Source organism: Cebidichthys violaceus, unplaced genomic scaffold, assembly GCF_023349555.1.
Source record: "Cebidichthys violaceus isolate CVI_PGR_0920_01 unplaced genomic scaffold, fCebVio1.0.p SCAF_9, whole genome shotgun sequence".
Lineage (NCBI taxonomy): Eukaryota > Metazoa > Chordata > Actinopteri > Perciformes > Stichaeidae > Cebidichthys > Cebidichthys violaceus.
The window spans coordinates 11,940,345-11,959,137 of record NW_027176975.1 but is presented as its reverse complement, the minus strand read 5'-3'; the positions used below and the strand labels follow the sequence as shown (position 1 = coordinate 11,959,137).

General features: G+C 43.2%; 1 protein-coding gene across 2 annotated transcripts in view; it reads left to right on the top strand.

Annotated features, from left to right (window-relative positions):
- Positions 1-494: 494 nt before the first annotated feature.
- fbrsl1 (fibrosin-like 1) overlaps positions 495-18,793 on the top strand; it is a 261,462-nt gene continuing 243,163 nt past the window's right edge. For both annotated transcript variants that reach the window (XM_068703416.1, XM_068703415.1), the window contains exons 1-2: positions 495-544; positions 981-1,297. In XM_068703416.1, coding sequence (XP_068559517.1) covers positions 535-544; positions 981-1,297 — 327 coding nt within the window. In that variant the 5' untranslated portion in view covers positions 495-534. The remainder of the gene's footprint in view (positions 545-980; positions 1,298-18,793) is intronic.

Here is an 18,793-nt window from a genome sequence, read left to right as displayed (position 1 = left end):
AATTTCGGATGAAGGGAATGAGAGGGGGTGGGGGGGCGGGAGAGGAGATTGTAATCACTCCTGTCGCTTTAAGGACACTTATCAAAGCCTTCTTATGCGAATAGAAAATACCACGAGCCCCTGAGCAACTGAGCAGCAAAGGGACGGACCGGAGTGGATTTAGAGGAAACTCAACATGATCTAAACTGGAATAGACCGCTTCATCGCCTCATGGAGTTTGGCTACACACTGGATGGTTGTCTTATTCGGACGGTTCGGATCATTTGGGGGAATATTGCGCATAAGTAGCTTTCAGACTTGGGATCCTTTTTGCCCCTGAAGCGGAGAGAGGGAATATGGTTGTGAAACTCAACGCGTACGGGATTATTCACTCATCCAGCGGCCACGATCGATAGGCTACGTAGTTGCTCGCCAGGCGTTTTGTTTTCGGACGGATAGTATCCAAAGCTCTTTATTTGACAGCCCTGGATCATGGATCGGGGTGGTGGAAAACAACAACGGGCAGCGACATGATTCCCCTGCGCTGTCTGCGGTATGCAGCGAGGTTAGGCTACAACATCGCTTGTTATTATTCCGATGCAACAAAAAGTTACAAAGCGGGTATAATGCGTGGATTTTAACTATTTCACCGTTTTGCACCTGCTTTAGCGGATACCGCGTCGACATAGCGCAGATTCGTGACAAAATAACGTGTGGATCCGCGTCGGTTTGCTCTCTCTCTGTCGCGAGTGGGATACCTGCACATTTGTTATCGTAATGGAGATTGGGGAGGTATATACTCAAGGTCATTGAGTGTTATAAGGCTATATTTGCGTTGTTATTTACACACACGCGCGCGCGGCGCTATCGTCACGTTATAGCGCAGCCTACAATTTGTCAGTCCAGTGTGTGTTACTTGTTATAACGCGGTGCGGCGGAGCGTTCAGGCGAGCAACCTACTGTGGAGTTATATTTTGTATTTTCTCTTTTGACACTGCAAGCTTTCTCTAACAACATGGATGGGAAATTGAAACCGGGTCGGAGATGCCGGACCAAGCGGGAGAGGGTGCGGAGGTTGCGGGAGGCAGGAAGCAGAGACGCCCGCAGCCCCGACCCCAACTCCTCCTGCTCCGACAGGGAGGGACACAGTCCGGGGAGGGACGCCGCCTCCCTGCCCGGTAAAAAGGCGCCGCACCCCGCGGCAACCGCCAGAGCTCCGCGTCCCCCCCGGCGGAAGAGACGGGAGTCCAGCTCACAGGAGGAGGATATCATTGATGGATTTGCTATCGCCAGTTTCATCAGCCTGGACCGTCTGGAGGTAAGAAGGAACCAGATCCTTACCTGTTTGTGTGTGCGTGTGTGTGTGTGTGTGCAGCATTCTTCAACAGTGGAGTGGTTCTCAAAGAGGGGGTCCTTGAGGCCCCCCCACTCACTCCAGCAACGTGAGGACTAGTCTAATTTGTCTCTAATTGACTTGAGATGATGCCAATTAGACTGGATTAGGATGACTCCTCTAATCTTCTGATAGTGTAGATCAGAGATTGTCAGAGGCTTGCCCCCCCCCCCCCCCCCCTTCAAGATGTCCCTAATCAAGCCTTGGTCTGATTCTCATCACAATGTTCAAAACTAATCAAAAAAGACAGAACCAATGCTCCCTTATTGGGCTACCTGCTTCATGGATTGGAATGTGTGTCTGTTTGGAGTCCTTGACATGAAACTGTTAGACAATCACTGCAGCACACAACTGTGTTTGAAGACTATTACAAGCTGAAGGTTTTGTGGATGAGATGTTAATCATCGGCAGCATACGGTTTGTTGAGGAAACTAAACAGGTGCTGCTGTGTCAGTGATGGCTCTCTGCTTTGGAAGTTCTGATTCACTGCCAGTTGTCAGTGCACTCTGGACATTTTGCTCTTTGATAAACTGCCATTTATCGGTCACAGGCTGATGCAGCATGTGCTGATAACTGTGTTTCTGTCATTACTGTGGGGTATGTCTGATGTCAGAGGAATGATTTTAGAAACAAAGGAGGTTCTCTTGTGACACCCTCTTATCTCTTTTATCTCATTGTGTTCCAAATGACAAATAAAACATTGCTCCCAGTGGGACACCAGGCGGACTGACAAAGCAGAGAGGCAGGCCTGTGTTATTTTTCCATGGCTCATTGTGGGAATGGTAGCACGACTAGTTGAAACATAAATCACTAGCTTTGATAAACATAGCTAGCCCACTGAGGTCTGTATATTTTAAGATGATGACCTCATTTGAAAGCCTGTGGATCATACCACGGGCCACCTCATTTCAATGACAACCTCCCATGTGGGCTTAGCAATGGTATTAATCAGCCATGATTGACTCTTGCCTCCTACATAGTGCTTAGTCAGTATAATGCTTGAATACAGATTTGCAGCAAAATAACTGCATAAAATATGAACCATGCTGTCCATAGATTCACTCACTTCAGCACCTCCCTTCTGTTAACAAGTTTGACCTGAGCGGGTCATCGGTAGTTATATTGCTATTCCATTTAGCTCGGCCCTTCAGTGTGCTTAGAGTGGGTGTGAAAGCAGATAGTGGAGGAATACGAGCAGGGGTGTTAATGTGAAGTAAGTGTGCATGAACCGTAACTACAAAGAACTACCGTATTGTGCCCTGTAGTTAATATAAAAAGGATAACAGGCACTGCACTCAAGTCCCTAAGATAAACTTGTGACTTGTTATCAAATGTGCATGAAATCTGTGTGTTGTTTCTTGTTTGTATTGATTTGTGAGAGTGCAGTGCGCCGTGAAGTTGTATTTGTGAGTATTTCTGGCCTTTGTGCTGCGTCGCTGCCACTTCTGACAGCTGCTGGCTGTGAAAGACTTTGAGGATGTCATAGCAGCAAAGTGCTTCTCACTGGCATCTTCTGCCGGCACGCCGGTGACTCTGCTGCTGTCAATTCGGTGCCCTGCCCTACTGACTTCTAGGAATATTCCCACGTGTGTATTTAATACATTTAGAGGTACTTTGTGTTTACATGTTTCACATCTGTCCCTGCTACTGTCCTGTTTTGTTGCTGCAGAGCAGGTTGCATTTCTAAAAAGCTTTCTCTTTGGATGCTTCATCATAATAAACAAGCTGCCTCTTTGGGTTTGAGAGGGAAATTAAGTGAAATAATTAATCAATTGTTGTTTTACACATTCTCGAGCACTAATAGTTTTCTTACACAAGTGCTAAATCAATGTTGAATGAACACAGAGAAAACAGTGCTCTACGCAGGAGCTTATGATTCAAGGCTAAGCAAATGAGGCATGATACGGTTCTGTGTGAAATGATACTCACATGTCAGCCAGCTACTTGTTGGTAATTGGTCTGATTTGCATGCAAATGGACTGCGCTTATTAAATGACGTTGGTGGAGTTTGTGCAATTACATGAGGGAATGTGCACAGGTTTTGTAAGCTTTGCCCCTCGACTTCCCTGTAGCTGGAGAATGAAATGATCATGTTGACTTAAAACATATGTCATCCTGTTTAGTGGTGACAGCAATAATCACATTTCTTGGTAGCTAATAAGTTGCATCCCTGTGTATGAAATGCAGTGTTTGAAACTGTACCCACTAGAATCGTGTCATTATTGGTCATGACTCACACTTTCACCTACTTACTGTATGCTTGAGTGAAGCTCATGACCTACGCTACCTGTGCTAATTGCTCATCAATTATGAGGAGGACACAGCGGCGTTTGGCAAGTGAATAGCTCTGACCTATTGCATCATGCTCGTCGGAGCGAGTGTGTGCTCCACCTGACCTCTTCCAAGCGACTGATGACCAGCATGATTGTGTTAATGTCCGGCCCTACGGTCAGGCTACTGCAGGGCTAGACTGTCATGGTTGCCACCAAATTGGCAACCAATTCTTGGCCTTTGGTTGAATTCAGCTGCGACTACTTTTCAACGTGTATAAAATAGGGACTACAAATAGCAAATTAACCTATGAATAAATATATATCAACATTTGTTGCATTAGTGCTGTTTAAATATTGCTACTGTATGTGAGAGGGGATTCAGCTGTCACAGTCCTAGACTTCAATGCTGAAGGACCAAAAGGTGAATCAGCCCAAAGGTCCAGAAAACCAAAATTTGAAACGGAGAGAACAGATGAAGAAGCAACCAGTGACTTGCTGGATTCACTTTTTAAGGATCTATGAAGAACATGACTATGGAGAACAGCTGCACTACTGGTATTTTTATTTATTTATTCCAGGATTAGAGGATGGACACGTTAACTGATAACACTTAAGAATATTACTTATATTTACTCTATCTTGTTTCTTTGAATTCCTTTTTAAGCCTTTTGCTTTCTAAAGCGCTTGAGGATGAACATGTTTCATAAAATCCCCGTCACCTTTGGGTTTCTGTCCTCGTCATTTGATTGTCTATTTCAGTCTGTAACTTGTGCACAGCTGCTACTGTCTGTTCGCAAGAGCCCGAGGTTATGGGTTCCTCCAACAGCACGTTGGCTCTAAACAAAATCCGTAGGTGGTTGTTGTTGATATTCCAGCTCTGCGCTGATAGGATCAAGCTCCCTTGATGAAGGCTTAGGCAGTACGGTGGTCTCGCCCTGCTCCCGTAACCTGTTTCATTACAGCTGAAAGCAATTTCCAGCCGCGGCCGCATTTGATTATGGCGTGTTTATTTGCTTCGAATCCCAAATGTCTCTCATAGGAAAGCCGCTTACTTACCTGGGCAAATTGACTGTACAAACACAGCCGTCACAGGCGCCTTATCGTGATTAAAGTAATATTAGGGATGATTCAGCGATGATTCAAAGAGTATGAGCACGCTCACTCACTCAGTCAGCTATTGTGGGCTCTTGTAAGCTTGCATGTCCAGTTTGGGTGTTTTTCATATTTCTTTCTTGCAATAAGAAATCAGATCATCAGTTACTACTCCCTTCATTCCTACATTTATTAAGTTGTTCAAACATTTTTAGAGTAAATGGTGGAATGATTAATACTCATTTTTCAAATGCCGAAAAGTCGACCTCCTGAAAATATAAGGTTTTTCACCTGACAGCAGTGCTATAAAACAATTACCCGCTGTGGCTTAAACCCTCCAGAAGTCTCCCTGTGGGTATCGAACAAGTGAGCAGATAATAAAATGACACAATTATCCATCTGTCACAGTATTAATAAGATGTTTGATTTGCTCCATTTGCTCTGCGAGTGACGTCGGGAGTGGCAAATCCCCCCTCGTTAATCCACAATCCTTCTGTTCATCTGCTTTAACATGAATTTACAGATTTGTTTGGGTTTTTCGTTCCGCACCATGAGTTTCGAAATTCACTCTAATGGGGATTTAGGTTTTAGTTGATTTAGTGATATTACAACGGTGTCAAGGGCAGGAATCCGAAAAGGCTGGGCATTCCGACAAAAACGGGTTTCATAAATAGAAGCTCTTGATGGGATCTAGACTCCGTCTCCCGGGAAGTTTAGCTAAACATGCTTGCTCTTTTTCTTCGTGGCCCTGTTTGACTCACTTGCAGTAATCATCTGCCGTTAGCCACTGAGCTGCTCTACCTAAGCAATAAGGGGAAATGAAGTCTCTTGCCCTAGGGAAACTTGACATTAGTTGTTAGCGAAGCTGTGAGTTGCTGCTTCCCCCCCTCCACCCATATTTTTCCAGCTGGTACGTGGATCAAAGCCAGACACATTCCAGTTCCGAGTCTGCGTCTTTGTGTTTCATCAAGTGCTCGGATAAAGGCCTCCTAGATTTATGTTATTTCTGAGGCTTTCCCCTAAAATAGCCGCACTTGCACCTCTACAGCTCAAGTCCCATCGCATTCATTACTGAGTGTCTCACTGCTCGCACTCAGATAGCACCATGTGTTCCTTATTAGTAGTCATTAGTACAGCTAACACTCAGGAGCGGTCCTCTGTCAAGTGGCAACACTTCATGTCAGAACATTACTCGCCAAAGATGATTAATAAACACACTGGTACCACCTATAGAGAAATGCAGTGACACCTTCAGAGCTTCAGCTAAAATGTATGCTTTGTTGAGGTGAGACAAGATGTTGGTTAGTTTGTAAATCCCATCTTTTCCCATCTTTTCCTTGTGGTCGGCTCAGTGCATCTGATTGCCGGTTGGGTAACACAGTGCAGAGTGATACTGACACTCGAAGCCTCAGCAGTCGTCGCTGTAGTAAGATGTCTTGCTTCCATGGTGAGGCAGCAGATTTGTTGCAGGGGTTGCAGCAATCTTGCTTCGTGTTTGCTCTTTCCCCCGACAGTGATAGCGCTGTGCATCATATGCCGGCACTGACAAACAACTCCAGCTTTAATTAACAAGGCAACCCCCCCCCGAGGCTCCGCTGCTCATTGGTTGACGCATCCCACGGAGAGAGCTTTCTTAATGCCAGTGGGACGTCCCCCAGCCCCGGCTCTCTCTAACTGTCACACACTGTAGGCGAAAGCATGGCTGATAAATGCATGGTCACATTCACAAGCCTTCTCTCGCACACGCACACACACACGCGCACACACACACACACACACACACACACACACACACACACACACACACACACACACACACACACACACACACACACACACACACACTACAACAGGATTGAACCTCCACTGTGCATCTGTCCAAGCCATCAACCAGTGACCTAAATATATCCACCCAAGGAAGGTTCAAGTGTGTTCATGCGGATCTGAAAGCATGGCAATCACTTTGTCAGCCTCCTCTGTAACTACAAAACTATACTTCTATTCTGAACTGGAGGATTTATGTGTCACAAAATAAAAGTGGAGAAACATGCTTCAGTTCACAGATTTCTAACAAGTCGAACAAAGAAAGGAGTTGGATGCCAGCTCAGATGTAACAAGTGTGTCAGTTTTCATTACTGATTAATTGGCTGAAGGCTTGTTTTGTCGAAGGCTTGTTTTGTCGGACCAACGGTCCAAAATCCAAAGATATTCCATTTACTGTTGAGAAGATTAAGAAAACAAGCAGATGATCATATTTAAGAAGCTGAAACTAATTTATTTTTGCTTTAAAAATGACAAACGATTAATATGTAAATGGGGGATATCCTAATGTGCAAAGGCACTAGGGATCATTTATCATTTTGAATTGCCAGTGCCAAATGCTGCTAGTTACGATTAAATTCAGGAAAAACACCACAAGTGAGCGAAAACAGACAAGCTTCATTTAATAAAAGATTTTGACCTTGTCGATTAGATCAATTTATCAGAGATAAAGTCCTATAAACAACAGTGGCTTTGACACTTGTGGCAGTGGGACGACGGAGGAGATTTCAATGACAGCAAATAAACAACATTGGTTTAAAGGTGCCCTTCTCCACTAGTAGCACATGTTTTATAAGTGGGTCCTTCTTTTGTCTGTAGGACACACACGCCCGAGCACGCTGGCGATGTACTTCCTTTCCACCATTTTTGAAGCTGTTCTGTTGATCGACAATTGCTGGCGGTAACAAAGCGCAGCAATGCTCATTTAAAGGCAGCGAAGAAGACAGTGAGCTAGCAGTTATTGATGTTAACCATGTAGGATTTTCAAAGTTAAATAAACACGCTTTGAGGAAGGAAATATGTTAAACACGTTTTTTAGACGTCAAGGATAAACACTACTTTTGTTTGTTTACAAGAAAGCTCTCCAGTACCTTTTTAATATTCGTGAGCTAAGATGATCCCAGTGAAATGACTCCATAGTAAGAGATGAGGCCCTTGAGTGACAACTAAATAGAAAATAGTTGTCTTCCTGCTTGAACTGCTAAAAGCTCCATTACTGTCTAAAGTTGGTGAAATTGTGATTTAAATCAGGAACTGAGTACAAAGCTGAGTTTGCATGATGCCAGCTTTTGGTACTTGACAGTTTTCACAGTGAGTGGTACGGACACATTTCAGTCAGTAACAAAAAAAGAACAATACTGAAATGGCACCAGGCAGAAAAGAGATGTATCCGTATTTGCTTCATTTCCAGCCAGCATTTCTGGTATAACTTTTGTAAGACTGGGATAAATGCATGCTGGCCCTGAAGGGTCCTTTTTGAAACGCTGTCAGTTGTCTATTTTGAGGTATCCCTCCAGCGTCTGAATTCACCAGAGCTACAAAACCTCAGAATAAGAGCCTCTTTGTTTTCAGGTACAATGACGCATGAGGATTTCCTGAAATGTGCAGACAGTACAACATAGCCAACACATATTAAGTGGCACATAAAAGCATGTTGGTAGCTTGTTGCAGGCATATGTATCCATTTCCTGCCTGTCGTCCCGAAGCCGTCTTCCATCTTCCTGTCTCAGTGTTTTCACTGCGGTGAATGACAGGATGTAATTATGCTGTGATTAAGATGCTGTCTCGGAGCTTGCGATGGATTAGGAGCTGCACTGTGAGAAGGTTCCCCGGTAATTATCCACATCTGATTCGTCCCCCCTTTTTCCCTTTCATAACCCCTCTCCGTTTTCTCGACTGCTTGATTAATTCATGTTACTAAACAATGTGAACAAAAGATATTTCATTTGAGCGGCTTGAGAAAAATAAGTAATCTGGAGATAACTTCATAATAATCGTATTTGTCATTCAGCTGAGGTATTTTCCAGCCCTGTGATTTTGGTTAATATATAATAATGCACTTGGCCACAGGACCTCTGTATGAATGACTAACAGACGCGGGCTGTGAAGGATTTACAACAAAAATAATGAAGCCTAAATAGAGAGGGCACTCTTTAAGTGGCTCATTAAGTAATAGCTGTTTTCCTTTTCAGCCGTGTCCTTCACTGACATAGAGCAGACAGAGAGCTCTGAAAGCCTGGCTTGCTTCAAACTTCACTTCACTTGAGTCCCTTTTCAACGTTTTACTCGCATGAGAGTGTAGGTCGGCTGACTTGGAGTGTGTTTGGTAAAAAGTAATAACAATTGTAACAATGCTCTCCTGCAAACCGAGGTGAACACTTAACAATAAAGTGATTTTGCTTGGCCACGCTACAGATATTATGTTGAGGAAGTATTTTGGAGATGCTTGCAGTTTTTGTTTGTCACTAGCAATCACTGTCTTCGACATTAAAGGGCAAGGCAGCGAACATCCAATTGTCACAATGAAAGACTTTAAATGGCCCGTCAGTATGACCTCCCTGCACCCAATTGTCTTCTTAAAATAAAAGGTTATCGGTGCTGTTAGCAGGTTTCTCATTTTCAGATTGGATCTGCTGTGTGAACATTTATTTTGTGAGTTAACCAACCTACAAAATTAGCTTTTGGTTGTTATCTAGTAAACATGCATCACAAGCCAGAGTCTATACGCTTGTCTAAAGGTGTCATTTAGGAAATACCTCTATGTATCATTTTGATGTTTGAAAAGTTAGCGCAGATTGCATGTTGTGCTGTTCTCAAAGACCAACAGAGTGAACTGTCTGTCGGTCAATACACAATCTTATGTAAGCTAAATGCACACTTTATTTTCTAGTCCCGTACATTGAAGCTAGACCGCAGTGGAGCACAGACTGCCAATGCTGACGGATAGTCTAATGAAGCTTTACCATTGGTACAGCATACACTGGTCTTTGTTCTTAGACCCTGGAAGGAGAAAATCCTCCCCACAAACCCTTTGATGGGGAAAAAATGGAAGAAACCTCAGGAAGAGCAACTGAGGAGGAGGGATTCCTCCCCCAGGACAGACGGAAGTAAACAGTAGATGAAATCCCTAAGTTATACTTTAGGTACATCACATTCATATTTTAATTTAGTTGTATTGTATTATATCGCAATATATCACTATGTATCGTATTGTGACGTGTGTATCGCGATATGTATCGTATCGTGAGGTGCTTGCTAATACACAGCCCTAATGATTAGAATGATTAAAAAAATCATAAATTGTGTATATAATATACAGTGCCCAACATCCATTATTGTGTTATTTTAAGGTTATTTCTGAGCACTCATGGGCTGTGCAGTTTACAAAACACTGTTTATGCTTGACTAGAAAAGCACTAATGAGCCCATGTGACCCCCCTCCCAACAATCCTGGCTCCGACACTGAACATATCTGCCGTTTTACATTTAATGAAGTCAACATGTTTCAAGGCCTTAGTATATTGTTTTGCCAAGTAGGACAAAATACAACACTTTCAGAACTGAATCACATCTGGAAAATAGCATATTAGGACACCACTTTAAACTGCTCTGCAAATAAGACAAGAAAGGAATATTTACCAGTATTCAAGCTTCTGCAACATGGTAATCTGGCAGTTGCAAGTCATCAAAACACTGCAGATTACAAATCAGCCTCCAGTCCATGTGGTCATGTTTTTAAGGAGGGCCTCGTTTTCAAAGGCATGACTCACGCAGTCGTGACATTGCGCAGCGTCTTGCTGCATGTTTTCTTAATAGATCACTCTTGGTGTGAAAGCAATTAGCGTTAACAGTTGTTGACATGCTCTTCTACTACCGACACTCGCTACCAACACCAGCTCTGAGGGGAATAGTCTTTATAGGCCAAGTGATGCTGACAATAATTGCTTCAGCACTCAGCTCCCCGTCTGAAATAAGATACAGTGATAAGTTGGTGGGCATTTTATTACAGCTCATTGTTTGTTGGTACGCTGATTGTATTCACAGCATTTAGCCTTGCCTGTGTGTCTGTGTTATTATATGTGGGCGCAGGCAAAGCCAAATAAGGACTGTTTCAGGGTTTATTTGTGATAGCTTTGGCAGCCATGCAACAAGCTGTGGCCAAGATAATAGAGCTTAGATAAGAGGGTGGTTACGCAATGTGGAATTTCTCTCGTTCCCTTTGCCACTCCTGTTCCATTCGTTGTCTGGATGACATTTGGCTCTCAACTCTGTTTTTTGTTGTTGAAATGAAGCACCTTGTCGGCCATCCACACTTTGCTCCATGGGATCTGAATGTCTTTGTAGTGGGTGGAGTATATGAGGATGACTTTGTTATTGCTGACTGACATTCCAGAAGTGCACAAAACTAAGGGGAGAAGTTAACTATGACTCCCAAAGTCCATTTCATCCAATCACTGAGCTTGAAATGTATTGTGTGCTCTTCTAACATTACATTTGTGAGATACATAAATACATTCTGCGTCTTGGATTCCTGGTCTGTTTTGGACGAAACAATTATGTCGTTGTGTTTTATTCTCAAGTGTTTTTTTGGCACTGCTCTGATTCTGGATTCTTCTCAATGGCAATAGATGGCCGAGGATGTTGTGTACTGTAGTATTCAGCGCCATGCACCATGCCAACATATTAAAAACTGGTAGTCTATCATGGCATTATTTTGGAGAGTCCCATGTTTCCAAGATAAATTACATTGAGGATATCTGAACACGACAGGGAAACAAGGCGCTCATCAGACTTTGCAACTCTAACTGTATGTGATTGTCTTATGATATCATATTTTATTACGACTCTGACTTTTATAGTAGAATTAGAAGAAGTGGAGGCAGTTGGAGCAATGATTCACCCTCGGTTTGAGTGGAGAGTGGGTAGTGGTTTACATGCTGTTTTAGAGGCTTTTTGACTCTGCCAATATTAAATTATAGGAGAGACACTAAACAGTTCTGGAGACTTAACTGTATTTACTTGGCAAACATACACAGTGTTGCAATTTAGGTCCCTCTATCGATCAAACCTTTGCTTCAGGAAGCAGTTTTTACACCTCAGTCTACCCACAGTTAGTATGCGCTTCTGTATAAGATACCATCAGTTTTTAACAGGCTCGACCTGTTGCCAACTCAGACACTCCTCATTTTATGAATCCTCCGAGCATCTATGAAAGTCAATGTTGCGGCTGTGTGCTCAGCAGAGTGAGGAGGGAGAATGTGTTTGAAGTATAATGGGATATATAATAAGGCATATGTAACACAGCCACTGCAGTAAAACCTGCAAGGGCGAGAAAAAAAAAAAAAAAGAAGCTCTGTCACCCACAGTGAGATCTGGCTGACAGAGCTGCCAAAGAAAAGTATCGTCAGAGTATGTCTCCTCTTCTCTCTCTCTCCCTGTCCATCTCCCCTCTTTGAACGCTTTCCTCATATACTGTGCAGACAGCACGTACATCCGCTGACGACTTCTTCCCTCGCAGTCCGCAGGTTTGTTTACCCCGCAGATCAAAGGCAGTAAAATGCATCTGCTACCCTTTTGTAAACAGGCCACACGGCTCATTTCAGAGGGGCCACTTTGTCAGTGCTTCTGAAACGAGGACAGGCACCTTAGAATCAGCAGGGCTTTACCCAAGGCGTGGAACGAGATCAGAATTACACACACGCGCGTTTGGAGCCTGAGCACAAGGCCAGTTGTTGAGTCAATAAAGAAAACAGGCAGCATGTGAGAGCGGGGGGCGGGGGGGGGGGGGGGGGGGGGGGGGGGGGGGGGGCATAAACAGAACTTTGCCAAGCTACTGTTTGCATTCCACATCTCTCGGCTTCGTAGCACAGCAGCCGCATGCAGTTCAAACACCACGCTATTCATAGCCACGCGGAGACTTTTAATAGTAATTAAAAAGTGGATGCTATTGGAACTAGAAGAGGAAACCCTTTAATCACATTAATCCTAATGAGAACACTTAATGCAGGCGCTGAATTAATACGGTTGTGTTAATAACAGTGGCAGGAGTAGTGATAGTATCCTGGAATGTCTGTTCTCCACTGTTAATCTTTGGGTAAACACGGAGTACTTGGGCCTTTTGGAATTCCAGTATATTGAATATTGACACAGAATATTGGTGATCAGCAGTTCAGACCACATTAGCTTGGACGTCTATTTTGTTTTCACTTGGAAGAGCACTGGAGTGTATTCTGCAAATGTAAGAATGTAAAGAATGACAAGGAATCACTTTAAGCTGATACAGATGACCATATTTTTATTGATAGAGGCACTTGAATGATTTACTGTCTGCAGTACATCATTTCTGTGGCATATTAAACCTATGTTGTGCTTTTGGGAATAAAAAGAGACCATACTTAAGTTCATTTCTATTGTGTCATTTATCATTATTTAACTGGTCTGGCTCAAGGATACATCAGCATGGCCGATGCTCAGCCAGGATTGAGCTTCATTCTGTACTTGACCCTGCTGTCGAACCCTCATCGAAGGTTAATGTTACATTTTTTGGTAAACATGTGAGACGTTGGCATGAAAATCAACAGACTTCATCATTAGAGAAATTAAACTGGCAGGCTATCTATGCCCATTTCTTTAATCAGGGATTTAAGTTAATTTCCCATCGCTGTTTAAAAGCCACTGACAGTGCATGTCATTGTACATATGCAGGCACCACGCAGACCTATTCTATAGAGAAACACTGAGATGATTTATGTGTAGTTTGAAGACGTTTTAGAAGAGACAGAGGGGAAAATATGTGGTAAACTTTGGTATTTTATGGAACTAATTTGTATAGACCCTGGCACACTTTGCTTTCACTTCATTTGGTTAATGGACACCTGATGCTACTCCATAAGCCACACTGTACTGATTGCAACCAGACGCTAATTATTCAGCAAATGTATGTTAGTGTCTCATAAAAGTCTGTAAATAGTTTAATTAATACTCATCTCTACCTCGTTAGCAGATGCTGATGTATTGAACATTTTGATGCATGAAAACAAATGCTTGCAGGAATCAAAGCAAATAGACATGTGTGTATCTTTAAGGCCTTAGAATTGATATCAATGTTAGTATGATACCAGCAAGACTGAACCCCACATCAGTCTGATGATTACATTTAGAATTTCCGCTCCTCATAGGTCACAGCAGGTAGGCAGGACAAGCCGCGTTGCCTATCTGTAGCTATGCGGGAAGTGAGCATCCATCGCTGCCCCCCAACATAGAGTCAAATGATATCCCAACACTTCTCTGCCACTTTGTTATCAGCTCTTAATGAGACACTTTGTGGAAATGAATACCTTCCCTCTCTTCCAGTCAGCCTTCCCCACGGCTCGCTATCAGTTCTCCAAATGTGCCACTGGAGTGAAGCGTGCACTTAGTGCACACACACAGAGAGAGACACAATGAGGAAGGTAGAGACTGGGAAAGCAATGGAAAGAAAAGAGAGAGTACAGGGGGTTGTATTCCAGCTTCCTGCTTAATTGCTTCCTGGCACCAGAGGTAAGCTTGTGCTCAGTACATAAATCCTCCTATTTTCATTTATCTGCTCCAGGTGTTGATGAAACAATTCCCCCACTGGATAATCATATTTCCCCTTCCCGCCTGCCAAGACGCTGAGAGGGAGATGGAAGTAACCCCCCCCCCGCGCACCCATGACACAAACTAGATGTGTGTGTGTGTGTGTGTGTGTGAATTGCTCTCCTTGCCGTTTAAATTTGCACAACAATACACAAGAGGTGGAAAACGCTTACGCACACTGACAGGCTACACAAAGCGGTGGTGGGTGTCAGTGTGTATATACAGGTGAAGGGTGGTGCCACCCAGAACGGAGCAACCAGTAAATTTGTCAGTCATACATTTAATCAACCTGTCAAGCAGTCGGACACCATTCAGCCTGTCAGTAGTTAGTAAATCAGTCGTTCAGTTACTGAGCCTTCCAATCAGTCATCGAGCGACATCATTATATGTTCTTTATATATGTGTCATCAGTCTTTAGCTCCATAATTGAACCTGTTCAAATGATACTGAAGATGAAAATGAGTATTATGAACATGAAACTCTTGATTTGTGCGTTGCCCCCGCCTCTCATCATTCTTCTCTTCGTCTTCTGTTGACTGATGTGGCGTAAAAGCAGTGATTATGACTGGCAGAGCAAGCCTTTATTTCTAGTAGCTGCCAGTCATTTGGTTGCCGGTGGCATTGCCTTTATCAGTTCCGAAGCCTATAAATGTAACTGAGGGTCACATACCTCTAGAGGCCTCTCAAAGCCTCTATAGCTGCAGGCGGTAATGGTAAAACCAAGGGCAGGCTCGGTTGTGTCTGTGCTGTCGTCGAATAGAGATATACTGCTTTGGATCGATGTAAAGGTACAGCATGCCTCCCAGAAGTGCTTTATTTATGACAAAGCGCCTCCACATACATTGCTTTGGAACTTATTGCTGTACCATATTGTGTTATGATTTAACTGTTGACTTTTCTGGAAGGTTTATCATTTTCCTCTGCCTCAGATTGTTGACGTGGAGATCTAAGTGTAGGCCAAAGCTGGAAGGGATTCAGGGTCCTGCTCACAAGCACGTTAGCAGTGCACTACCCACTTGACATCGTGTCATGCCTAGAACTTTCATTAACTAGTCTAGGCTTTTGCACTGGTCTTGTGACCAGATCCATGACGGGAATCTCCAGCAAACAAAAAGGGCAAAGTGAGCTAATGTATGTTATCGGGGTCCTTTGGCAAAACAGCAAGCATTGTTTGCAGTAGAAGGCACAATGGCGTTTCTGTTCAAAACCAGCACAAGTGAAAGCTTGTCAGAGCAGAGGAAAGTGAGGGTGAAAAGACAGAGGGGGGAAGAAAAGCACGTGCTCACAAAAGCAACCTGTTAGAGAGCTGGCTCTGGTTATCTAACCTGCAAGGCACTGCTGTATAGTAAACTGTGGGCAGTTTTGGATCACAGTGTTTTCTGTAACTTTCTAGTTTCCTTTTTGTCTTTCTTCTTGTTAACTTTTCTCACTCTTTGAACCTATCTTCAATGCTCTCGATAGAAAAAGTACACTGAAATCTATAGTTTGTGCTAATAAGATTGTTGGACCCGTGTTGACATCTTACTAAAAACTGTTGCTACGCTACTTAATATCTGTTTATGATTCGAAGGTTACTAAAGCAATGTTTAAGTCAGATCTTGCCTCGCATGAAAGAATGATCTCAGTCACGTCCACACAAGTGAGGCATACAGCTTATTAATAAAACACTGGTACAGATCGGTACTCGGTATCAGTGTTGGGACTGAACAAGTCGGATCGGTGCATCCCTAATCTATCGTACACAACACTTAAAGGGACGGTGTATATTTTGGTGGTATCTAGCGTTTTGGTGGCAGATTGCAACAAACTGAATACCCGTGTGGTCACTCCTCTCTTTCCAAGACTGTGGTAACGTGAGACGCTGAGTACGTAAGCGTGTAAATGACTTTAGCCTCACTCAGGGGCCATCCTTACCATGATAACATGACTTTAGGATCAGCGGAAGTTGGTCGGCAGCTGGCGGTACCACAGTTTTAGACTCCGCCGCTCATGTTACCGCAGTTTATCAAGTGTGTCGTTTGCTACTTCTGGGATACTGCAGAAACATGGTGATGCAACACAGTGGACTCTGTGGAGGAGGACCGCTCCCTGTGTAGATATAAAGGGCTTCCTCTAAGCTAACGAAAAACACAGCGATTCTTAGTTTCAGGTGATAATACACTAATAAAAACATAGTTAACAAGTTACTGTGAGGAACTTTTTCCTGGTTATGAAAGAGAGAATTTAATACTGATGCCACCACATGACCTAAATAAGTAAACGAGACCATCAGCGAGAAGATTGACTATTTCTATATATTCCTAATGTTTGTCATCGGTGCCACTGGGTTGGATTCCGCACCAAATCAGATGAAATCATTCAGGTTCACTAGAAACTCCACCTGGGCCTTCGTCAGCGACCAGCCCGCCACGGACAGAGCCAGATCCATCTTCCCTGCCGCCTCCCCTCCGGCTGAAGGAGGAGAGCTAAGCCCCGCTGCTGGAGAACCAGGCCGTATTGCTGGGCCTGCTGAAGGAAAGGGAGGTTATGGAGAACCAGGACTAAGCAGGGCAGGCTGTCAGACCACTTCTGCAGTAAAATGAGAGGTTTTTTTAAAGGGACTCTGGAGCTCGGAAACACTACCACTTTGTTCCACAGGGAACGCCAATATCAACACAAAAAGAAAGTTCCTTGCAATAGTGTCTAATCTTTCTGCTAGTACATCCCCTGAAGTGCTACACTGTGTCCCTTTAATGGACTTCGTTGAAGGTATAGTGGGAAAAGTGAAATCCCACCCGAAACAACGTTAAAGTTGTGTGACCTCATAATATTCTGGAGGAAAGATGGATGAGAGTCAGATACCACAGTGGTGCTGGATACTGGAAGTTGGACGTTTTTTGCTGATGCATAGCATCGTTTTTAGATTTTACATTTCAAAACGAATTGCTACGGCTTAAAGATGTACAGCAATGATTTGAATATTCTATTTTGTGTCATTGTAAATCACAGAGCATCCCAGGTATGACTAGTTTGAGTAAAATGTATTAATAAAGGTATAATTTCTACTCTCCTGTAGCATAATATAACAAATATCAGCAGGGGTTGCTGAATGTTAATAAGTGAAACAAGATAAAGATAAACAGCAGCTATTTCAGCTGTTTATTTGCAGGCTCTTTAGCATTCATGCTGCTTACAGTCACAGTCCTCCGTCACTACTACAGACCTTTTTTTCTCTTGCTCTTTAGTATAAAGTCTGTCAGACAGACTGAGTTGGTGAACCTGGCATCAAGTTAAATGATTTCTGCTGTTAGTTACCACTTTCGGCCGCTCGTTAGCATGCAAAGCTGCCTCATTCAGCTTCAGTTCCAGCTGGTATGAGAAATACAAACCGTTTACTGAATCATCGTGCAGGAATTTAGCATGGCATCACAGCATCTCTTTCTGGAAGCATACGAAACACAAGGAAAGTCTGATTCAAGCAGTATGGCAGTTGTTGTGGTCAATATAGCGATTGAAGTTTAATTTGAGTGGATTCATTGTTAGAATTACCAGAGTCTGGTCAGGAATCACTGCTATGGTGGAAATGCTCCCTGCTTTCTCTGCTGCTTGTGTTTGTGGTGGGTCTAAGAGGCAGCCTGTCAAAGTTAATCAGCCCACAACTACCGGCTAAAAACAGCCATCCTGACAGCACTGTGGTTCACACACACAAAGGCAAACATGCTGATGTTGACGCTGTATCTATAAAGGGGGAAAAAAAAGTGTTTTCTTCCGTCGGCAAGTTCTTGTTGGAGGCTTGGTTAATAGTGAGCAAAAACAATATGACTTTTGTTGTAAAAATCATTATGATATATCATTATTAATCATTACATGCCAAACTAAATGTATGTATACAGTGCAAACGATAATAATTTAGTGGGGAGTTACACTAAGTAACTTAGGATATCAAATACCCTAAATGTCTTAAATATAAAATGTGAAGAGAGAACAAGGAGAAAAGTGTACACATGTGCAGAACATAGCCATTCATGACCATCATTAATCACACATTCACCTGGAATTGCCAAAGCAGCACACTTTAAATGGTTTTAAATCAGTTCTGGCCTCAGAGCGGGGAGGCACATTAGGTCCCCATCAGCTCCAGACTCACAGACACTGCACTGTGTCCTGAACTGCAGGTCCGCCGACAGTTGCTTGTACACACATGGCACAGTGAAAATGGCTGAGGAGTACAAACAATAAATAACTCTATCCTGAGGCCTTGTGTTTCAGTGTGTGTTTGTGTATGTAATGAACCCTCTTCGTCAGGTCACCCTCAGCTTCAGAGAAACAACCATCCCCCACTCTCTTTGCGTTGCTGTTAATCAGCCTCTAATTGGTATGCAGGCAGGAACACTGGCAACAGCCCACACTCGAAGGGCCATAACAGTGGATTACACCCACATAACAATACCAGCAGAGGAGATACTATGAGCCAATGTAATATGCAGATGTAGATTCAGTAATAATGAAAACAATAATGAGAAGCATCATAATACTAGCTAGGAGTCACTCTATGGACAACCAAACCTCTGTCAAGGCTTAATAATTATTTTTATTATCTGTCATCTGGGTTTGGTGGTCCAACATGAAATATAAACAC